The following is a 24,232-nucleotide window of genomic DNA, read 5'->3' as shown; positions in this document are numbered from 1 at the left end:
GGCCTACTTTTAAGTGATTCTTCCAACTGAACAGAATCTTTAAAGTGAAAATTAAGACTGGCCAACACACGTGCAGACTAATGTTCTCTGTGTCATTTACCACCACATTAATAACAGTCCACGTAATGAATGGGAACCCGGCAGGGACTCAGCCCACCATTTTAAGGAGGCACAGGCATGGATTTTAAAACCGACTCCAGGCAGAACTCCCCGAACACATCAACATAACTCTACTTGTGAAGTTATTTTAACCATAACGCCTCGGAACTTCTAACAGCAGGCTCCCAGAACAACCACCATATATTCTTAGACAACAAATGATAGCTTGGAGCTTATCATCATATGTTTGGATATGGGGGAGTGCTGGCAGTCTACATTCTCAGTGAGCTCTCTGCAATGACCAACAGCTACTCTTTGTGGTACATTTTGGGGTCTCTAGGGATCGAATTCAGGACCTGGCACATGCTTGTTGTATACCCTACCACCAAACGACAGCCCTCTATGGAACAGAGTAGGAAAGGAGAATACAACCCAGACACAAGTCAAGCTGTCCCCTGCAGCGAAAACAAAATGGTTGGGTTCACAGAAAAGTCACAGACTACAGAAACCAAAGCTGGGGCTTTTCAACCGGGGATCCTTCGTGGACTCATGACCTTTCAGCCCCCAGTCCACTAAGGACACCATCTTTTCCTTTTCAAAATAAAGAAGTAAGACTGAGCGTACCAGGCTCAAAATCTAGAGGTGGGTGGCTTAAGGTACCCCCACATCATCCTTGATACAACCCACCCCCACTCTTGGAAGTCAGCAAAAGGAACAAGCAAAGTAACGTCACGGGAGTGTTGTTTTAATACAGTCTTGTGCCAAGCAACATCATAATCTCCAAGTTTGTCCTATCTTTAATAGGCAATATTCAAAATTAAAAAAAAAAAAAAATCAACAACTCTGCAGTCGTAAAACAGGCCAGCCACACTTTTGAGGAGTCTTAAAAATGAGAAGCCATGAATTATCTTCTTTGAAAAGCAGCCATTTCAAAAGGTTTTCTTTAATATCATAAAATATTCTCATGGACAAGTGAGCTAGCAAACACACATGCACCAGTGTGCCTCTAACAAGAGTACCCACCTACCCCACCCCCAAGTGGACATGAAATTAGAGAAATGAATACAGCAGACGCGGAACAGGTAGAAGGAAAAAAATCAGTAAAAAGAATGGAATATAACTTTGTGCTTGGTTATTTCTTATGTCACAACAAAAACATTTCGGTGCAAATAGTTAATTTTTCCTCTTTTCCATTTAAGACTGGTGGAGAAAAAAATACTTTTTTTCTATAATAAAATATGTAGTTTTTTGTTTTTTTTTTTCTTTTTAAACTTTTTTTTAACGTAACTTTTTTTTTTCCTTTTTTGCAGAAAATAATTTTGTAAACTGTCACTTTGCGGGCAGGAAGGCTTGATGCCGCCTGGGTCGGAGCTCTGTCCTCTTGGTGGCTGAGCTGAAACCAAACCCAGCCAGCCAGACTGGGCGGAGGAGCAGGGTGGGGCGCACGCGCAGAAGGCCGGTGGGGGGTTGGCAGGGGCAGGTTAGAGGTCACTCTCGCCGTACAACGCCGTGGAAAAGGACATGTAGTCTAGAGCACCGGGCACGGAGTCAGGGCCAGCGTAGGGGGCCATTCTTGCGATGCAGTACTCGGCTTGGTCAGGTGGCAGCTCGCGGCGCAGCTCGTCCTCCGTGATGTAATTCTGCGGAGAAAGCATGGTCAGGGTCGTAAAGCTCGGCAGCGGCTGGAAAGCAAGGCGGCATTGCCGCAACTATCAGGTCGTAAACTTGCTAGTAATGTTCCGCAACGCGGCACTGCCGCCATTATTAGGTCGTAAACTTGCCTGGAATGTTAGGTAGCTGTGTTTTCCTCTCCGAGCTCTACTTGATCCGTACAATACATGCATGTATACATATAACACAGAAATGTATGTATGTATGTATGTATGTATGTATGTATGTATGTGTGTGTATGTATGTATTTTTGTGCATGTTATATATTTACAAATTATATATCATATGAATATGGTATTTTAAACATCATATTTTCTATTTTAGTATCTACTTCAACTTCCATCCAAACCTATTTTACTCGGACTGTTTTCATTCATCCTACTAGTTTACAGTAACCACATGCTGGCTCAGTGTCAACAGGTCCGTTGGTGGAAACACGTATATTCCTAGGATCCCTTACACAACCACTCAACCGGCCTCTTTAGAGACCTCTGCCCGTGTCTAACCGTGAGTGTTCAGAACAGTTAAAAGGAATGTCCATTTTAGGCATCACAGCTACCTCCAGAAGAGCAGACAATGCTCTTAACCTCTGAGCCATCTCTCCAGCCCACCGGCTTTCTGTTTTTCTTTTTTCTTTTTCTTTTTTTCTTTTTTTTCGAGACAGGGTTTCTCTGTGTAGCCCTGGCTATCCTGGAACTCACTCTGTAGACCAGGCTGGCCTCGAACTCAGAAATCTGCCTGCTTCTGCCTCCCAAGTGCTGGGATTAAAGGCGTGCGCCACCACCGCCCGGCCACAGGCGGCTTTCTTAACTGGTCTACAGAACTGTGGGCCTTGCCACACATCTCAGCCTGCTCCCAGTCTGGGCCTCTGGATTTCCTTTCCTTTCCTACTGGGTAAGTCAACAAGGAAGTTACTGTTCTTTTTAGGAGCTGAAGGGTCTAAGACAGTGGTTCTGACCTGAGGGTTGAATGACCTTTTCACAGTGGTTGCATAGCAGATGTTTACACTACGATTCATAACAGTAGCAAAATTACAGTTATGAAGTAACAACAAAATAATTTTATGGTTAGAGGGTCACCACAATGTACTGAAGGGTCACAGCATTAGAAAGGTTGAGAACAGCTACTCTAGGACTTACCAAAGACTTTATAGCTCCAAGCTCCTCAACCGGGAGTCCCTTGGGACCCAGTGTGAGGAAGAAATGGGGCTACCCTCTGTTCACTGCAAAAGTCAGGTGACCACTCCTTTCTGAGCTTTTTTCCTTTACAAGTTTAGTCATTTCAATTAGGTGGCTTCTGAGGAGCCTACATGCTCCAACTAGTCCATATTTGCCTCCCCATTCCACACACGTGGTTTTTGCTGACCTGCTGGGTTCCTTGCAAAGCCTACACCATGTCCTAATGGGCAGAGAGAGATGCACAAGGTCCAATGGGACCCTGAGGGGAATGACTGAAATGCTCATATCCCAGCCCCGTCACCAACAGATTAGAATCCAAATGGTGCCTGAACCACAAGAGACCCACCTTATCTCCAGCCAGGATCTTGAAAGAAGCCATGACCTGATCCGCTGTATCTGTGTCAGCCGTCTCTCGGGACATGAAGTCGATGAAGGCCTGGAACGTCACTACCCCCAAGCGGTTGGGGTCTACAATGCTCATAATTCGGGCAAATTCTGCCTCTCCCTGAGGGAAACAGTCAACCCACACCTGTCACCCTAACAGCCTAGTGGGGCTTTTCAGGTGTACCTCTAGCCCCAAGTAACCTATGGTTGGAACAGGAAGCACAGGAGACCTCTGATCTGTCTTGGATTGCCCCAGGGTGACTAAGTAGTTTGGAGTCTCAGGATTTCCCACCCCCTGTAAAGCCCTGGGTTTTCTTTACAGAAGATGACGGAGAATGGCTAATATCCATACAGTATTATTATATGCCAGCTACTATTCTAAATTCATCTTATCATCACAACTGAATAAAACCATAGTATTTCCATTGTATGGGAAATCTGAGGCTCAGACAGGCTAAGTGACTTGCCCAAGGTCACACAGCTATTAAGTAGGGAGCTAGGATTAGAACTCAGGCATTCCGGCTCCAACATTTGCTGTTTCCCTAACACTTTGTGCCAGACATGTGCACAATGCTCAAGATCACTTTATTTAACTCTTACAACCACTTCGTGGGGTTTCCTTACTTCATCTGAGACCACAAGCTCTTGATGGCAATGTGGGATTTACTGATTATACTTCTGGTCTAGCTTTTAACCCTGCTGGGCATCCCATGGGCTTTGTACTTGGTTCAGTGGACACCCATCTGTCCAGCTAAGGTCCTATCCTGCTCAGAATGATGGATGCAGAGGGGACAGAACAAGGTTAGAAAGGCCTGAGCCAAGACTGAGTGGTGGCAGGTCTGGATGGAGTTATTATCAGGGCAGAAGTATAAACCTCCATTGTCATATGAGACAATAAGCAGAATTATCATTCCATAAGCCTTGGAATCCACAGCGATGTCCACTGTGGGAGTGAAAAAGCCCTTTCTTCACAGTAAGTACCACAAGATAAACTGGTTCAGAGACCATGATGAGGAGGCCAAGCCTCCCAGCCACACCCTGGCACCATGGGTGGGCTGGTTGTCAGGTGCCATCTTCCCCTGAGGAGGGCAGTTCTAACCTAAGAGCCTTTGTCCACCATTACTAAGACTTAGCTTCTCCAGTCAGGTGGCTGCCTCCCGGCCAGGGCAACAGAAACCCTGGCAGGTGGAGGATGGGGTTTACATTACCATGTTGTAACCCATGGAGATAAGGCAGGCTCGGAAATCGTCTGTGTCCATCATGCCCGTCTTCTTCTGTGGGGCAGTGGCGCCAAGACACAGGAGGGACAGACAGGTGGGAGGAGGAGGGGCCAGGCAGAGGCCAGGAAGACAGTGGAAAGAAAAGACCCAGGTTATGGTGTGGAAAATAGGAGGAGCCGAAGAATGTAGGAGGAGCATGTCGAAGGAGGTCAGAGCAAAGAAATGCAGAAGTCCAGTCCACAGATGAGACGTGATGAGGGAGAGGAAGCGGCGGATACCCAAGCAGGTTCCCAGGAAAGATAGCCGAAGGCAGAGGTCAGAAGTCAGAGGAACCCGACAGGGGGCAGGCAGGGATAGCAGAAGAGGATGAGCCCCACGGCCCACAGAAAGGGGGACAGGGAGAGTCAGACAGAGAGAGAAGAAAAAAAGGAGAAATGCGTTATTTCTCGCCCCAGAGGCCACCCTTGAGCGTGCTCCATGCAGGAGGCGAGTACCTGGGGATCGTTGCCAATATCATAACCCAAGCTGATGAGGCAGGCTTTGAACTCTTCGGGACCCAACGTGCCGGAGTGATCCTGGGGCCGTGGTGCGCCAGGCAGCGAGCCATGCGGTGCCAGGGAAGAGGAGGTGTGAGGGGGGTGGGGGGGGCGGGCCATGCCCCGGGGTGGAAGGTGGTGTGTGTGGGGAGACACAGGGACAAAGGCATGCGGATGGAGAGGGTGGAGGGGAAGGGTGGGGGAAAGGGGAAATAAAAGTGCACACAGTTAGACACACAGACAAGGTTCCAGAGGGGGGCCCTGTCCCTGGAACACATAGTCCTGCTTGGGAAAGCAGGGCCAGAGGGGGAACATGATGAGCCACAGGGGTGAGAAGCTCCCAGAAGTGCCCCAGGTGACCTGATGTCTCCCAGAACCCTACCCCCCCACCTCGCCAGGTACCTGGAGGGCAGTGAAGCAGGAAGGGTGGTGGAGAGCACCTGACCTCATGCCCCACCTCCCTTGTGGCTGTCCCTAAACTCAAGGCACTGGGAACGTACAGCCCACTGACAGTGCAGCCTGTCCTGAAGCTGACAGGAGAACCCAGGATAGTGGACTCTAATGTCCCCAACAGCAGGTCCGAAAGGCAGCCTGGGTAGGGGCAGAGTGTTTTTTGGTTCCTTTGTCCCAAGGCAGAGGTAAGGGACAGTCCTCACAGTCCACAGGCACAGGGCTTTACTTGTGGCTTTGGCAGCCTCATTTCTAAGGGTTGATTTCTCACAGGAGACAGAATCGAGGACAAAGAGGAGCTTTCCTCTTCTCACCCACATTAGCACAGGGAAAGTGGGATTTCCAAGGTCAGCTCAGAAAGCCTGGCTCTGTGGGGTATACTGAGTCAGGGCAGGCTGTTATCAGTTTCTTCCTGTCTCTCTTCCTCACCTACCCAAGGACCAGGCTCATGCCCTGGGCAATGCCCTCCAGGGCTCTGGGTCGGGGGTTGGAGGCCACTCTAGGTGAGCAAGGATTGGGGCTCTCACCCGGTCAAAGTGGTTGAAGGAGGCCCGGAATTCGTTCATCTGTTCCTGGCTGATGCCTTTGGCATCCCGGGTCAAGATCTGGTTCTCCACTTCATTGATGGTCCTGGCAATGGTGGTGAGCAGCTGCTCCCAGCCCACACGGATATGCTAGAAGCAAGTTATGAGCTCATCAGAAAGGAGCACCAGGTCTGAGCTCCAGACTGTCCAACTAACTATTCCTCCTCCCAACTCAAAAATGGCAGAAGTAGGGACAAGAGAGATGGCTCAGTGGTTAAGAGCATTTTGCTGCTCTTCCAGAGGACCCAGGCTCAATTGACCTCTATGGCAGCTCACAACCATCCATAATTCTAGGTCCAGGGGATATATCCTCTTTTGGCCTTCTTGGGCACTAGGAACAGACACGGTGTATAGACATTCACTCAGGCAAAATACTCATAGCCATAAAATAAAAATATTCTTTTTAAAGTCCAAAAAAACCAGTTAACTTGATCTTCTATTTGGAGTTACAGTATCACCATCAGGAGGGACACAGCTCACTTTACCAGGATGTAAGCATGCTTTACCCCCTGCAAGGGGCTGGAAGGAACAAGCCTTTGCCTGGAAAAGCGACAAGACCCAGATTTGCCATTGGAACTCTGCTAATGAAGGGAGGTAGATTTTGTGGTGGAAAAAGCTAAAAAACCAGAATGCCCCCGTCCCAGCAAGACCTACCCCGCAGCTACACACATAGGCATATACTTCCACAAATAAGCCTTTGACAGAACCCCACACAGCTGTCACCACATAATAGCCTTCTGGTCAACGACAAGCCAAATATGCCATGGTGGTCTCGGTGACTGCATAGTAATACTGCAGCCAGGGAAAACACACTCTGATATTTGAACAACGAGGAAACCACTTAACACAGCAAACCTCAGAACATATCCTGTTGTAAAGGAATGAACAGCTAACATTGTTTAGGAAGCAGGTACCTAAGCCAGTGAGGTCTTGAGCCCACTAACATCAAAATCACTGGGGAGTGCTCTTTAAAAATTACTAAGTTCCAGCTAAGGACCAGATGTGTACACTTGCAACACATTCTCTGGCATCCAGAAGGTACTGCAGACTGAAGGTGCAGAGTTTCAGGGGTAGAGAGCATACTCCTGCTCCTACAGCCTGATTCACTGGGAGATGCTACCCCCAAGTGGAGGATAGAAAGAGAAGAGCCCCAGGCTTCCTCCCAGAGAAGCAGGGCCAGGCCTATTTACCTCCATGGTGTAGTTGGTGTGCTTGTTGTCAAAGATGAGTGCCTCCTGGATGAGCTGGTGATCGCACTCCAGCTGGTCAATCTTTGGCTTATAATTGACGATGCTCTTTTCATACTGCCGCAGGTGGCTGAGTTGGTCCTCCAGGGTGCCGTGCATCTCAATGGAGATCCTCCCAATCTCCTGCTCATCAAAAGGAGATGTCTTGTCATACCGCCCTACTCTGAACTCATGGGGCAGGGACCAGTCCCTACGGTCACCTCTCCTAGCTAGCATTTAGCCCTAGAGAGGTTAGCATTGGCAGCACTTAATGGGAAAAGATATTTAGTGTGGACATTTCTTGGTAGGGAAGCTGCATCCTGTGATTATACCCAACCATCTCCTATCTATCTCATGTTGTGCCAGGACCCCTCATATTTCTCAGTTCACCTGACATGCCTCCTCTGTTTTGCCTCCTAGGATGGCTGTCCAGTCCCTACTGATCTCCATTCATCCCCAGGAGCCAGGCCTAATGTACACTTCTGCTGGCCACTCACGCCTGTAAGTGATTCTTGGTGAAAGCAGTTTTATTCATTCAATTCAGTCCTGTTAAAACTTACCTAGCATTTAAAAGTAGAGTCTTGGGGATACGTGCACCCAAGTGTGTGTGCGTGTGTGCTCGAGTGCATGTATGTGTATATGTGTATACCCACATAAACCTGACATGGACGCCATGCACAAGACGTTCACTGATCACACTCCTTCCCTGATTGATCCCCTCCATCCTACGAAATATTCTATATTTGTTGAGAGGCTCAGTTCTCTTTCAGAAAGGAATCAGGCCCACTGCCAGGAGAGCAGTAATAGAGACAAGACAACCCAGAGGGCCTGAGCTGACCAATTCAGTCGCTCTTCCTGTGGGACTTTCATAGGTGGTTCCTTAACACTCCTAGTTTGCTCCAGTAAAACACAAGGACAGAACCATCAGCATCTCCTGCAACTGAATAATCACGGGTTTGGACCTCGAGACGTCAAGGTCCCCTAGTAAGCGGGTGACTTGGCTGGCTGGAATGGTGCTAAGGAGGAAGAGAAAAAAAACATTCCCAGCCTGCTTCCCATGACAAAACTCACCTCCATCTTGGTCTGGATCCAGGGCCCGATGACATTGGCTTGTGCCCCGAACTGCTTGCGCAACCTCTCATTGTGCTGCTGTCTCGCATGCTCCTCTGTTAGAGCCTGGTCCCTCCGGGGCACCAGCTGCCGGACCTGGGGTGGGAACAACCAGGGACTCTGTGGGTGGGCCAGACACTTCACAGGTGAGACAATGGGAGTCCCACTGAGGAGAAGGGGCAAGTCAGAATGCAGCAAGAGTGAAGATGTCAACTTGGACTAGAAATTCATTCATTGATAAATGAAAACCAGCGTGATAAAAGATAAAAATCTTGCCCATCCACCCTTCAACTCACATGGTCCCATTTGCCATTGATCTCCTGAGGCGTGATGGTTGTATAGGGGTTGGTGCCTGCCATGTTGACATGATAGGTCTGGACAATCTTGGACACTTCGTTGTGGATGCCCAGGATGGCCAGGCGCTCCTTGTCTGCATCCGGGAGGGTGGCCTTGAACTGCTCGTGGGCTGTGGTCAGTCCCTGCATAGACAATGGCATGGTTAGTACTGATACTCGGGGGAGTCAGGGCTCTCCTCAGACACAGTAAACAAAGTTGAGTTCAAGAGGTAGCAAAGAAAGGGCTGAAGGGCCCTAGAGGCCAAGTCCCACACTTAGGGAAAGACCTGGAGATATCAAACCATGTTCTTATGGCAGAGAACTAGCAAGGTAGGATAGCTAGAGAAAGGCAAATGCAGAGGCAGCTAGGCCACAGCTGTATCCTGTGGGTGTGGGGCAAGCCCCACTAGCTCCTTCAGCTTCCTGAAAAAAAATCCCTTTTCCTTCCTCTCCCTCAAGAATGCTATGATTAAAGACATACTTCAACATACTCATTTTATGCAGTGGTTGGATTTGGACTCAGGGCTTCATGTATGTTAGACAAGCATGTTACCAACTGTGCTGCATCCTTAGCCCCTGCGAACACTGTGGTCTAATGTTCTATAGTTACATAAAAGATTGAGGAAGGTGGGAGCCAGTGGGAGCTCCAAGACTAATGTTACAAGTCAAGATTTGGGATATGGTATATAATAAAGTCTACACTTTTGTGTACATGAAAGAAAAGGTATAAAGAACACATAGGTAAATGCATTTGTTTGTATACACAGAGACTCTGATCATACTGCTTACCCCTGGAAAGGGGAACAGGGAGCCAGAAAGGACCATGGGAAGAAAACTTTGCCTTAGTATCCCTTTATCTTTAGGATATTATACAGAGGCAGGAGGATCCCTGTGAGTTTGAGGCCAGTATGGTCTAGATAATGACTTCCAGACTAACCAGGAGTACATAGTGAGTACAAAGGCCCTGCAGGGGTAGGAGGCTAGAGAGATGACTCAGCAGCAAGTGCTCTTACAGAGAACCAGGGTTCAGTTCCTGGTATACATATGACTACCAAAAAAACACCTGTAACTCTAGTTCCCAAGGGAATCTGGGCACTATATGTAAGTGGTGCACATACACGCATGCAGGCAAAACACCATCTACACAACATAAAAATAAATCTTTAAAAAAAAAAAAAAAACCCACGTGACCTCATATGCTAATACTATTACTCTATGGAACCCTTAGGCTTTACTCCTCAATTTATCCTAAAAAGGACCAGCCTCATGGGGTTGCCCACCTGGATCTCCTCAATGGTGTGTACGATGAAGGTGTCTTGAAGGTCCTCCATGGCTCCCTCCATCCAGTTGTTGAAGGGTGCAGCCCTCTTGGCGTACTCCAAGTACAGCTGGTCAATGGTCTCCAGCAGCTTCTCTGTTCGCTGGGGGGATCAAGTGGGGCGGAACGTTTAGCCGAGTGACACCCAGAGTCAGTACCCCACCCCCAAGCATCTTGGTCTAGGAGCACTGGACTGGATGAGGCAGAAGGAACCAGTTCTTGAGTGGCTCTGGGTCTTGGTTGTCAATCGACAGGGCATCTCAGATTGGAATCACTTGTGCTGGCCCCAGGAGGGTCTGGTTTACAGAACAGGGCAGCTCTCCAAAGGCTGGAGCTGGGCTGACAAGTTCACTGAGCTGCAAGATGGGTTCAAGTTGAGACAGGAAGAGGGTCTCTGTGGTGAGAATTCTGGTTTCTTTAAAAACACAGAAATGTTACGGGGAATATGTATCCATTTTAATCCCAGGTGTGGGATACGGGGCTGCTCTTCATTGTCCACAGCAGCTGACAATGATTCTCCTCATGCTCTAGCAGGGGCGTGATTTTGCCAGCTGCAGACAGTTTCTGCAAGTGTTATGATGTTTGAAATTCTGAGGACGCTTGGACAGGGTATATAAATGCCAGGGCCCAAGAGGTGTTGGTGGTGGTTGTGGTTTGTTAAGCAGTCATGTGCAAAGAAAAAACAAGTAGATATCCTGACATCAAAGATCAAACTTGCCCCAAGGAACTCAACATCCCTAATCAGCAGGAGGTAGTCTCCCAATAACATTACCCCCTTTCCCCTCTATTCCTTTTTCTCTCCTACCTAGTGTTAGGGGGTAGAAAGGGTAGAAGAAAGAAGAACCCACAAAGTAGCCACAAAAAAAAATGTCCAGCTACAGATTTCCACTCACACATTCTGGTCAAAGGGAGTCATTCCAACAGGCCAGAGCTAGGGATGGTCCAGGGAATCATGGGAACTCACAAAGCAAAGAACTGAGGAAGAGGGTCATACCTCTAAAGCTTCCCTCCGCTTCTGAGTGAGAGCCCCTAGATTGTCCCACTGGTCACAGATCTTTTGGCAACGAGCGTTGACACTCGGTGAGTCGTAATAGTCCAGCTCGCTGTGGAGTGGGAGGAGACAGGGAGTCAAGTGACAGTGACACAGGCTGAGGGGGCTGGGGTAACATCGAGGGGGGAGTCGAGGGACTGTGGTTCCTGTTCCTGGGGATGTGCTCTCCCCAACACACCATTCTCACCCTCCCATTCCTGTCTCTTAAGAAATAGGCATTTAAGAAACCAGAAGCAGAGCTGGGCAGTGGTGGCACACGCCTTTAATTCCAGCATTTAGGAGGCAGAGGTAGGCAGATTTCTGAGTTCAAGGCCATACAGAGAAAGGGCTATACAGAGAAACCCTGTCTTGGAAAAAAAAAAAAAAAAACCAACCTCCCCCCCCCCCCAAAAAAAAAAACCCAAAACCCAAAAAATCAGAAGCAGGGAAGGTAGCCACCTTCTCTCCAACAGTCCTTATCCCAACCAAAGTTGATGGTGACTCTAATGACCAATGACAGGAAGCTGCTGAGGCCCAAGGGGAGAGCTCAGAGCCATGGTCCAAGGCTTGGGAGCTGGGCATGGTGACTCATGTCTGTTATCTCAGCACTCTCCTGAGAGGCCGAGACAGGAGGACTGACACATATTTGAGGCTAACCTGAGCTACACATTGAGTTCTAGGCCAGCCTAGGCTACAATTTGAACCCTGTCTCAAGAGAAAAAAAATCTGGTCTGGCAAGAAAAGGCACTTCTGTGCAAGCCTGAAGGCCTGAGTTCAAGCCCTGGAGCCCACAGTAAAATCAGAGGAGGAACCAACCCCTTCAAGTTTTCCTCTGACCACCATTGCATCACGGTATGCATATGCCTGTGTGTGCACACACACACACACACACACAGGCACACACACACAATTTTAAAAGACAAAAAAAAGTATAAAAATGCCCCCTTTTATGCAAACCTAAAAAACATTAATTAAAAGGCAAAATCAAATAAAATCAGTGTGTGGGCATCCTCTGGTTTTGCCCTGGTAATAGGTGATAACCAAATGCCTGCACAAGAATGGAATGGTTAGGACTCTCCCACCAGGGCTGGCTTTACCTTCTGTATTGCCTCCTTTCCCACGTGGGCACAGCTCTCCCCCTCCCCCTTCAGCACCACCTGTCTGAATATTTCCTTGTTTCCCACCCTCATCGACAACAGCTGAGAAAGCTTTCTCAGCCTCATGCTGGGCACCAAAGGGAGAGAGGTCGGAGTAGGCGTACTTAAGCTCCTGGGCAATGGCGGCGATCTGCTCCACGCGGTCCTGGTGGGCAGCCAGGTCACTCTCAAAGGCCTCGTGCTTCTTGAGCAGGGCCTTGATCTCGGACAAGGTGGCTGTCTCATAATCCTTCTGCCGAAGCATAGCTTCTTTGCCTGGGGTCAGAGAGTTGGGAGACATGGGTGAGCAGAAGCCAGGCAAGCATGTTTGGTCTAGCTCTCCAACTCTTGAGCCCAGAAGCTCTGCTTGTCAGGGTATTTTTCCCTTGGAGGTGCTCACTGTACAGCAATCTACAGAGTGGACATGCAGCAAGAATATCCAACTATGGGGAGGGACCAGAAAGACCACTGCCCCCAGGGAGGATTTCCATGCCATTTAAACTAGTTGTATATGAAGGTTACACAGGAATACATAGAAATGCATGAGGCCAGATATTCACTTTCTAACATCAGGAAACACAGCAATCTATGCTGTATGGAATAACCAGGAAAAACCAAAATGAAACAAAACAAGTCAAGCACTCAATCAGTACCCAGGTTTAGAATGTCCCTAGTCCTATGGGTGAGTCCTGAGAGCCCTGCAGGGACCCGTTTTCTCAGACAATCTCAATGTAGACTGCACCCTCTGCTGCTCACATCCACTGGTGGCTAGAGCCATCTGGGAGCATCAGTAACGCCCCGGCCTAGGACAAGGGCAGCTCTTGTATTTTTGAGCCCGTTCTCAAAAGAGGAAGGCAGGGATGAAAAATGACTTCCCTAAAACGCTTCCAAGCTGCCTCAGGAAGGACCCTCTCAGGACAGGGGGCAAACAGCCTTGCTTACATGTAACATCCTCTGTGCCTGTGCCACCACAGGATGTTCGTACCTTCTTGGTCCAAGAGGCTAAGAGCTGTGCCCAATGGTAAAGCATTCCTTTCCGGTATTGAATCCACCCATTCCCCTTTAAAATCATAACACAGTAAGTTTAGATTTAATTTACAAATAAACTCATTTATCTACTCCTATATAAATTATGTTTTCTGCCTTAAAACTATTTAGCAGCACATGCTATCAGAATTTCTACTTTGGCTTCATGGTCTTCCTGGGTACAGAGGTCCTTCAAGATCTGTAGGGGACTCATTTCAGGACCCCCAAAGATACCAAAATCCCAACATGCTCAAATCCCTTATATAAAGTGGCACAGTATATGCATATAATCTCCATGTGTTCTCCCCTATATTTTAAACCATTCAGGATGCTTTCAGTAGAAATGCTGTATATAGCTGGCTGTTCATCCATATTCTCCAGGGAATTATGACAAGAAAGCATAAGCTCAACACAGACATAATTCTGTTTTGTTCTTAGTATTTTGCTTCAAAGTTGGTTGAATCCAGAGACACAGAACTCAAGGATGTGAGTATTTTCTTGGCCAGATTCCTCCAACAGAGCTTCTTATTGCTCTGTGGGGCACCCCTCCCAACCTCACCCCAGCTGGTCCTGTGGTAGATACCCCTGTGTGCACAAGTCCTCCATGGCTAGGGTTAACTCCTTAATCTCAAGAAATGAATTCCAGCTGGGCAGTGGTGGCGCACGCCTTTAATTCCAGCACTTGGGAGGCAGAGGCAGGCAGATTTCTGAGTTCAAGGCCAGCCTGGTCTACAGAGTGAGTTCCAGGACAGCCAGGGCTACAACACAGAGAAATTCTGTCTCAAAAAAAAAAACAAAAAAAAAACAAAAAAAAAAAAAAAAAAAAGAGAGAGAGAGAGAAAGAAATGAATTCCGGTTGGGTGTGGTGATACAGGCCTTTAATTCCAGCACTAGGGGGCAGAGGCAGTTGGATCTCTGAGTTCCAGGACAGCCTGGTCTACAGAGTGAGTTCCAGGACAGCCTGGTGTTCACTGTGAGTTCTAGGTCAGCCAAGGCTACGTGATGAAATTGTTTCAAATGAAAACAAAAATTACAAGTGGGTGAATCAGGGCCATCACCACCATTCCTGTACCTGCACGTGTACTTAATTATATGGAATCCTAACTGCACCCACTTAGCCGGGTGTTTTCTTACCAAGCCAGGCCACTCTGAGATGGCTATAGAATGTGATCCTCCCCTTTCACTCCCAGCCCAAGGCCAAAGGAACATGACCCAGGGCTGAATGAAGAACTCTTATGGTACCAGTGACCATTGGCCCTGCCCCAGGGGCTCCAGCCAATGTGGCTACAGAGCACAAGAAAATGCGCTGTCATTCTACACTCTAGATCAGTGATTCTTCACCTTAATGCTGTGACCCTTCAATACAGCTCCTCGTGTTGTGGTGACCCACAACCATAAAGTGATTTTCGTTGCTACTTCATAACTTTAATTTTGCTACTGTTATGAATCATAAATCACCTATGTTTTCTGATGGTCTTAGGTCACTCCGGTGAAAGGGACGTTCGACCCCCAAAGGGGTCTTGACCCATGGGTTGAGAACAACTGCTCTAACCCAAATTGGCTTCTGAGGGAAGGCCCCATCCTGTACGACTGTCTCTCTACAGTTAACCTTGATCATCACTAAGCAGACACCAGATACCAGCCTAGACAACCACATAGGAGGAGCGTTAACATCTACATGTCGGAGACTTGGAAACAGACAAACTGACCATGCTTCTCAGGGACAGTGTCAGGACTGAGGGCCACACTGAAGGACTCAGGCAAGAGTAGTGCTCTCACTGATTGTCAGCACGTCTGTGACCTCACCATTTATCCCTTACAGACCTAGGGGTCGGTACTACTAATGCCCCTACTTTACAAACACAGAAACAAAAGCAACCCAGGTTAGTGAACTTGTCTAATGCCAGAGAACTCTGAAGAGACAGATAAGATGCCACAAACAAAAGCAAAAGAAAGGAGTCATAGCTGGTGGCTGGCTGGGTGGGAGCAGGAGGCGGGAGCTGGCTCTGCCTCACCATCTGTCCAGGCTTCGTGGATGGAGGCCTTCTGCCGGAACTTCTCTGCCAGGTGGTCCAACCTCTCTAGTCTCCGGATCTCATTCAGTAGCCACTCCTCGTAGCCCTTTTCTGCCTGTTCTAGGCAGCCCCAGGCATTATTGATATCCTGTAGAGATGGGAGGCACAGACTCAGAGACCCTGGAGGGGCTGCAGCCTTCCAGGAAGAGATGCTTCCAGATCTTAGCACCCGCGTGCGCCACAGTCAACTGCCCAACCTCTCTTCTACAATCTGACATACAAGATCCAAGATATGTATCGTCCTATTAAGCCAAGGTTCCCAGATTCTGGACTTTAGGCTCTGGAGAGTAGCTTGGATGAGAGAATCAGCCATGATCATGGGAAGAAAGAAATGCATAAGGCACCCAGCTGAAACAGCTAGAGCAGAGCCAGTGCAAGCACCATCCTCCGGGCCATGCACCAGGCATTTGCCCCACATCAGGGGCACTCCTTCTATTTCTCAAGAGTACCTGTTAGCTCAGTGACTTTAATAGCCCCAAAGTATCTGATTGAGCCATGGACTTTAAAGGATTGGTATTCCAAACTGCTTGTATGACAGACACCATAGGCCTGTTTTCCTTGTGCAAGACCATCTTGCTCCTGCCACCTCCCACTTGGCTTGTCCTCTCTAGTCCTGCTCAGTATGCCTGGGTTTTGTTTGTTCAGTTTTTGTTGTTATTGTTACTCATTGTTTGAAGGGATAAAAGGTTCTGCCTTGATGACTTTGTCCTGTATTCTCCTGGCTCATAAAGTCCTGGGGAAGGATAAAGGAAAGGGATGACAAAAAAACCAAAGGGGGACATAATGGAGGGGCACCCGTGATACAGAAAACTGACTGCAATATTAAGGTTTCATTTTTTTTTTTTTCCAGATAAGGCCTGGCTATATAGCTTGGGCTGGCCTCCAGCTTGCTGTGATTCTCCTGCCTCAGTCTCCCAAGAGCTGAGGTTATAGACATGTGTCCCACCCAACTTTTTTTTTTTTTTTTTTTTTTTTTTTTTTTTTTTTTTTTTTTTTTTTTTTTTTTTTTTTTTTGAGACAGGGTTTCTCTGTGTAGCCCTGGCTATCCTGGAACTCACTCCGTAGACCAGGCTGGCCTCGAACTAAGAAATCCACTTGCCTCTGCCTCTGCCTCTCAAGTGCTGGGATTAAAGGTGTGCGCCACAACTGCCTGGCCCCACCCAACTTGTTATAGGTGTTTTTGTTTGAAAGAAACTTACATAAAACATGCTGTAAGAGTCATTTAAACTGGACTTGGTGGCACAGTCCTGAAGTCCTAGCTACTTAGAATGCCAAGGCAGGAGAATCATAAGTCAAGGTCTTCACGGGCTAAAGGGTAAGTCTTAGGCCAGCCTAGATGAGTTAACAAGACCCTATCTCAGAGAAAAAAATTAAAATAGGGGCTGCGGATGAGGCCTTGTATCAGAATACCTGCCTAATATTCATGAGGACCCTGGGCTCAGTGCCTAGGATCACACACACACACACACACACACACACACACATCATAATAATAAAATAAGTAAATAAAGAATCTTTTCACATTAAAACAAAATTTATAGTAGGTAGTAAGAGTATAAACAGCTTCTACTTTTAATATCTTCCTTACTAGCATATTAGAACCATACTACAAAAATTAATTTTTATCTAAGATAACAAAAGTGGGTTTGTTTTGCTTTGTTTTTATCGGTGTTTTATCTTGAAAGTACTCGAGGTTATATAAAATTAAAAAGTAACATTGCTGCTTGGTTCAGTGTGACCAGATACTCTGTTTAAAACTTTATTTTTTTAAGGTGTAGGGAAGTTTGGAATCTTCAGGGGTTGAGCCGGACAAACCTGACCTAGAACAGTCAGGGAAGAAAGTGGCTGTCCCTTTTGTGCCTGGGCTCACGCCTGAGTGGTACAGTGTGAGAAACATGGAATAGGTTTGTAGGTAGAAGAAAACCCACCTCCAAGCAGTTGGGGGATGGAGGTGGCCCAGCAGGCCGCCGGACTTGCCCCTGGCACTCACCGAGACCATCCTGCCCTCGGAGGGCATGAAGGCAGGCCGGTTGCTGAGCCGCAGCTTGGTCTGCAGCGTGTTGAAGTTGATCTCCAGCTGGCATTTCTCCTGCACCTTGGGCGGCTTGTGCAGGCGCCGGTAGTCTCGAAAGTCCTCCAGCTTCTGCTGCATGGCATGCATGGTGTTCTCGGGCACCCGATTCTCCAGCCATGGGATGGTACGGCGGATCCACTCCAACAGCTAGGGTGGCAAGACAGAAGAAAGGCACAGGGTAAGGATGTGCGAAGGCCAGCTTGCCTCTCTTCCACAGGCCCTTTCCTCCCAGGAAGAAGGCTGTCAAAAAGTCTCTCCTGATGGCACGCTCCCTTCCAACTAACTACCTACAAAGACCTTACCATGCCATGTAGCAAGGCTTCTGGGTGCTTCCTCCAAGTTAACCAGGATATGGTCAGCTCAGAGCCCACACCCCTCATCTTCTCTGTCCCGATATGGGAAGAGCCAAAGGACCACAGGCTGCTCTCTAAGAGCAACGAGACCTGAGCTTAATTAAGTCTAGCTAGGCCTGGGTTTCTTTATCTACACCAAGCAGGGGTGTAATAGAACGGGAACCTCTGGCCCCAAAGGAAGAGGCTAGCTTCTGGGACAGCCTAGATTTCTATCCTGGAGCCATGGTGAGGGTGAGGAAGAAGATCCAGGATTATAAGGATGGATGACAGGAAGCAAACGGAACACCTGCATGATGCCAGGCGTGATCCACAAAGTGACTCACAGGAATAACCACAGAAATACTACTGGTCAAGTGCTACGATCACCCCCACACAATGGAGGAGGTGCCCACAGCTATGCCAAGTCACGCAGCTTGCTGCAGTGACTGGCTGGGGCAGTGAAGCCGGGATTAAAGCCTGGCCAACTGGCTCTCACTCAGCTGGACGGCAAAGCCACTGAAAGGCCAGGGGAACAGCTCAAAGGGCTGAATTCTGTAAGGAAGAAGCAAGCAACACCATAACCCAAATGATAGCAGGTCAGCTGATTAACTCCTGCCCATCCTGTCCCCTGCTGGCCTGACTGCTAAGTACTGCTAAGTACCAAGCCTGAGACAGTACTGAGCTCTCCCAGGCACATGTCATACCTGGCATAGCCCTGTGCTATCTAGTTCAGGCAAAACTTCCCAAGGGGCAGTTTACCAGGCTGCAAACACCTCTGAAATCCCAGGGCTCAACTCCTACTCAGTAAGTAAATGAAAAAGCAAGAGCCAGAGAGGGGAAGGCATTTCCCAGGCTCACTGTAGCCCGGAGACCATCTCCTCTGTCTTCACTCTTGCTCTCCCAGGGGCCCAGAACCAAGCTGTCCTACATTAACTGTGCGTGGATCATAACGCTACACCAGCCTGGGACTGTGTCCACAGACTGACAATACAGGTACAGATCCTGGGGGCTTCATTCTCTCAGGGTGTAATACAGGGTCTTGCTGGGGCCAGTGTAGAAGACCACAGGGGTACCCACATCACTGGCCAGCTTCTCATAGTCTTCCATAAGCTGTTCGTTCTCTTGATTGACGGCCAACACTTTGCAGATGCGATTGGCTGCTGTTTCCGCCTGGCAACAAGACAGAGAAAGTCATGACCAGCCTGCCCCAGCAGCAGTTTCCTGGACACACCTGTGCCAACAAACCCCTTCCATCCTGCTACTCCATGTGGTTAGAAAGAAGTGCTCCCAGGACTCCGAGTCACATCCCTCATCCCCCATGGCCTTCTGCATTGGCACCTCTTTGCCAGTCCCAGACAAGGGCTGATATCCATCATCCATGCTAGGAAGAAATTAGTCAAGTAACTGAGGCACCCAAAATCTCAGGCCAGGTGGAAAAAGGAAGAAACTCATGCCCAGCCTGGAATTTCAGGAATCACAGAACTTGGGATCTTGAGCTTTATTTAACGGGATTTCGAAGATGTGAGACTTCTACTCTGAAAGCCTGAGGAGAAAGTGCTGGCTGACAGTAAGGTCTCTTAGGGTCCCTGAAGAGTCTCTGAAGGCTTCTGGCTCAAAGCCGTTTACAGAAAAGCTAGTGCTGTGAAGTGCAAGGAAGGTAAGATGTAAGGCTCAACCCAGCACCGCTGGGAAGCCTAGGAAACCCAGCACAGATACTGACGGCTCAGCTAAGATCACACTGTGCACCAAGCACTGGGCCACAACAGGCCAGAGATCGTCCTCGGCATCGAGAAGAATGGGGGATGGAAAGGTAACCAGCTACAAGGCTTAGCCCCATGGAGACTCGGCCTCTGGTGGCTGAGAAAGATGCTCTGTATCTAACACCAGCAGGGACCCTGTGCTCCAAATCCACTTTAGTTAAGTGATTTGGGTTTTTTTTGTTTGTTTGTTTTTAAAGACAGCATCTTATCATGTAGCCCTGGCTATCCTGGAATTCAACTCTTGTAAATCAGGCTGGTCCCAAATTTATAGAGATTGTGCATGCCCCTGCCTCCCGAGTGCTGGGTGTAAAGGTATTTGCTACCACCCTGGCCCACTTGAGTGGTTCTGAAGTCGAGCTGCTTCCTTATACATATGCCAACTTTGATTTCAAAGCTCTTTCGGGACCACAGGGTAGAGAAGACAATGCCTATGAGAAAGTAGTTATGAACCCTGAGATCCTGGGACAGGTGACCTACAGATGATAAAGGACACCTGGTGTAGGAGAAAAGGCAGCAAAACCTAAATCTGGTTGATGAACAAAAAGACCTTCTGTTACCACAAAACGAGACTGAGTGTGAAGAACTTCCGGAGAACCAGAAGGAAAGACTATGACATGTGGCTTTTTCCAAGAATTTTTCAAAGAGGAAAGGCCAACCAAATCCCATGACTTGTGGGTGAGTGTTCTGGGACACAGAGGGGATGGGACAGAGCAAAAGTGTCCTAAAGCTCTCTCAAGGGAAATTTCAAGGGACTGTCCTACAGTGTGGGCACTGGACAGCTGGGACTCCAAGAGGAGAACATGGGAGTGAGCAGAGGAGGATCTAAGAGTCATCTGGATAAGGACTCTGGGACTCCCGGCTCTCATGGAAGCAATGTCTCCTCAGTCATCATCCCCACCTTCAGCTCAACTCTGTCCTGGAGATGGCATGGCCCTTTGTCATACAGATGTCCTGCTTGTCATCCTTCTGGAGAACCACCAAGTAACTGTAGCGAATAGCCCAAGGCACTGAGGAAACGGTTGCTTCCCGAGCCTGCCCTAAGAGGCAGGATGCACAAAGAATGCAGACTTATAGCACTAAGTCAGTATGCTCCATGAAGCTGGCTGAGGTGATAATCCGCCTGGTGTTACCAAAACTCCTTCTGCTGAAGTTAGGGCAGAGGACCAGGCAACCAGTGTCTGTACAGCTACAGACACTGCCACTAATGAGGCATGGGTAGATCCCCATTGTAGGTAAGCAGGCTGGCCTGGAGCTTAAGAGTCTCCTGCCTCACACCCCAGAGTACAGGGATTACAGGTATGCAGCAAGCACCATGCTAGCTTGCTGCTATAGTTTCTAATGTAAATGAATCTCACCTTAAGTGTGCTGTCCTCCAGATATACCCTGAAACCTTGGGCTCAACACCCATAAACTTCCGCTTGTTTGCCAAGTTGGTAGGCTGAGTAGGGCCTAAGTCTGCACCTTCTTTTGGCTATCCTGGAACTCGCTCTGTAGACTAGGCTGGCCTGGAATTCACAGAGATCCATCTGCCTTTGCCTCCTGAATGCTGGAATTAAAGGTGTGCACCATCACCGCCTGGCTAGAGTTTGTACAATCTTGAGAGCTGTGCTCAGTAGACTTTAAAGCTTTGCTAGGGTCTGTGGACCTTCCCACAGCCACTCCTTTGGGTGAAATCTGGGGAAGACTTCCACTAAGGACTTCTGGGGGCTTTTTGCAAGGATCTAACCCTTTTACAAACAAAGCCTGCATCCTGGCCTATCCTTCTCAGGCTAGCCTCACGAGAGAGAAAGCCTGAGGCCTCCAGCAGCTTGCCAGAAGGACCTGCCTTTGATAAAGACAAGCCAACAGAGCACAGGAGTGCTTTCTTTATAAAAGTCTGTGAGAACACCTGAGGGTCACCTTTAGGGACAGTAGTCCTCTGACCTTTGAGAAGCAGGTTCTTGGAAGACAAAGGCTGTCCTCAGAACACTGGTTCTCCACTTCCTCTGCAACCCTGAATAAGCCTTCCAGGGGCATAGGTCACATGTGTTCTCACGTGGCTCCCTTATGAAGAGAGGCTAGTCACTACCAACCTCAGTCAAAGAGGTGAGACAAGTCAGTCCAGATGGCCTTGCAGCCCTGACTGGTGGAATGAAGGGAATCAGGCTACAGATGGCAAGAGCAGCCTTATGGCAGGCCATCCCAAACATCTGGCTTCCCCACCTCAGAGCTACAGGAAGCCCATGGCATGGTGGGAGTTAGGGAGACGGCAGCACAGTGCATGAGCAGCCCTTGCAAGGCTGCTGGAGTTCAGAAGCACCAGGGAGGGACTTGGCCCAGGAGAGGAAAGAAATGGACACAGGGGAAAGGCAGAGATGGAAGCTACCTCAGAAGAAAACCCAGGCTGGCTTCTGACTTTGGGTTTTCTATGATGGAATGGGCTGTTCTAAAACCCATGCAAGAACCAGGCTGCCCAAGTCTTTCCAAATGACAGGCTGCCTGAGATAATATGCAAGCAAGCATAGATGCTAAGGAGCTCAGAAAACACTCCAGAGGAAGGGGCCAGATGTGTATTTTCGCAGTCTTCGTGACCACTTTCAACTGTACTATATGCACAACTTCACATATAAATGATTTTTCTTTTTTTTACTTAGGATTTCTCTGGCTGTTCTAAAACTTGCTATGTACACCAGGTTGCTCTTGAGCTCACAGAGATCCCCCTGCCTCTCTGTCTCCCAAGTGCTGGGATTAAGGGCATGTATCACCACATCTGACCACACAACGTTTAATTTTATATTATAATTATTTGCAAAGCCATGAGCCATTTGTCTTAGAGACTTAGCTATCCCATGCTATGCTTCCACCCTGATAATCAGAGTACCAAGCCACGTGAGACAGGCTCATCTATAGAGAGAGAGGCTGTCATCAATTAAAATGTAATCAAATACTCAAACTAGGCAAAATGACATACCAGGGCTCCATCACCCACAGTCCATATGACTGCTACAGGGATCTCCTTGTTGGTGCTTGTAGTAAATTTCCCAAATTCTAGCCTGTATTGCCTTTCCTTCCCCCTAGTCTGCTACTATTATTGCCTGGTCTATTCTTTCCCCTGCCTAATCGACTACTACCCTTCCCCTGGGTTTGCTAAGCCCAGCAGATCATGGCTCCTAGCCCCAGAATGGAGCTTCCCTAAGACAAGCAGGCTGGGATGGGTTTGGGGACACATATCTGTCCCTCTACCTGTGCCTCAATTTCTCCAGAATTCCCTGTTCAATAGTGACCTGGCAATACCAGCTTCCCCTCCTCTCACACCTCGAAGCTTCCACCTTAGGTGTACTGACCTTTGCCATCACTTAGTAACTCCTTAGTGATGGTCTCTTTGCCCTTCCCCAGTGGTACCTGAGCCTTTCCTAGGAACGCCTTATCTCAATGTAAACCTCCAGGCTCCAAGCTGACGCTCACAGAAAGCATCCTGCAGCCCCAGAGCTGTCCCTTCTGCACAGACTTGCTGCAGTGCAAGCCCTGCTCTGAGCCTTGCCTCTTTGCTTTGCCAGATAGCTTCTGTGAACAGGAACACTTTTTTTCCCTTAGAAGAATTACACTAATGGACCGAGTGATTGATGGACAGGTGGATAGATGCAGGCAGCCCCGCCTGTCCCTAAACAACCAGAAACACCCGCATCAAATGAAGTCTTCCCAGTCAAGAGCCAATCCTAGAAATAGCTGCCAAGAGACCCCCCCACAGCACTAGCAGCATAAACAAAACCTTGATGCAGCCCACCCATTCTAAACTTGGGCAAAGGGAAAGAAAGCAAAGAATCAGAACCCAAACCAGCCTGCCAAACACAAGTCAGTCCTCATCCAATGAGGGCAGTCTCTCGGCAGCTGTGTCTACCTTATGCCTGCACGTCAATGTGCACAGGCATATGCACATGGCTATTAGCTCAGACCTTTCTACTTCTATTATGTCTGACTGGCCAGGGAAAGGTGTAGAGAGGAGGGCGGGCCATGGGATATAACTCTGGAAGGTGTTTGTCACGGTGACTAGCCACAGCGGGAGTCAAGACAAGAGTGTGAGATGCAGAAAGACTCCTTCATCTCCTCGCCCCCCCCAAACCAGAGGTTTGCATCCCTGCAGAGCAGATCTACCTAGGTAGATGCTGTGGGGTAACTCTGGTTGAGGTCTCTGACCAAGAGACCCAAGGATCAAACAGGATGCCCACACTCTGCCACACTGTCTGCGCTCCCATTCTGGGAAATGGACAAAAGCATGAAATGGTTGCAACAGGGATGAAGAGAGGGAAGAGAGCACAGGGAGGAGGATTTCAAAGGGGAAGCCACACAAATCCCAAGCTCTCCCCACCAGACACAGAAGACATACACCTTTCTTCCATGCCATGCATCTGTGCATGCACACATACACCACACAAATGCACACACACATAGACACACCCCCCTCCTGAGCACTATCATCAGCCAGGCCACAGAGAAGGCATCAAAGACAGGCAAGGCCCGTGTCACCAGGCATGAAGCCCTGGGCAGAAACCTTAAAGGCAAAGGGCCATAAAAATGAGGATCAGGATAGTTGGACAGAGGGGAGAGGCCACCTCAAGTCAGCCTGGTTCTATGTCGTTAGCAGGCTGAGTGGGAACACCCAACCAAGGCAAGCAGAGAGGCTGCTCACATCCTGGCTGAGAGGTGGGGAA

The 24,232-nt window shown here is 48.5% G+C and overlaps 1 protein-coding gene across 3 annotated transcripts in view; it reads right to left on the bottom strand.

The window, feature by feature from the left end:
- Nucleotides 1-1,306: 1,306 nt before the first annotated feature.
- Actn1 (actinin alpha 1) overlaps nt 1,307-24,232 on the bottom strand; it is a 92,292-nt gene continuing 69,366 nt past the window's right edge. Inside the window, exons 9-22 of one of the 3 annotated variants that reach the window (XM_076921847.1) lie at nt 18,862-18,954; nt 17,369-17,599; nt 15,319-15,466; nt 12,403-12,553; nt 11,106-11,214; nt 10,074-10,214; nt 8,755-8,937; nt 8,420-8,554; nt 7,313-7,492; nt 6,066-6,212; nt 5,047-5,127; nt 4,541-4,606; nt 3,295-3,453; nt 1,307-1,739 (exon numbers count right to left, since the gene is read on the bottom strand). In XM_076921847.1, coding sequence (XP_076777962.1) covers nt 1,581-1,739; nt 3,295-3,453; nt 4,541-4,606; nt 5,047-5,127; nt 6,066-6,212; nt 7,313-7,492; nt 8,420-8,554; nt 8,755-8,937; nt 10,074-10,214; nt 11,106-11,214; nt 12,403-12,553; nt 15,319-15,466; nt 17,369-17,599; nt 18,862-18,954 — 1,983 coding nt within the window. In that variant the 3' untranslated portion in view covers nt 1,307-1,580. The remainder of the gene's footprint in view (nt 1,740-3,294; nt 3,454-4,540; nt 4,607-5,046; nt 5,128-6,065; nt 6,213-7,312; nt 7,493-8,419; nt 8,555-8,754; nt 8,938-10,073; nt 10,215-11,105; nt 11,215-12,402; nt 12,554-15,318; nt 15,467-17,368; nt 17,600-18,861; nt 18,955-24,232) is intronic. The other 2 variants (XM_076921848.1, XM_076921849.1) reach the window with 2 other exon arrangements.

This window comes from Arvicanthis niloticus, chromosome 23 (genome assembly GCF_011762505.2).
Source record: "Arvicanthis niloticus isolate mArvNil1 chromosome 23, mArvNil1.pat.X, whole genome shotgun sequence".
NCBI classification, from domain to species: Eukaryota; Metazoa; Chordata; class Mammalia; order Rodentia; family Muridae; genus Arvicanthis; species Arvicanthis niloticus.
This window is presented reverse-complemented; position numbering and strand designations above follow the sequence as displayed.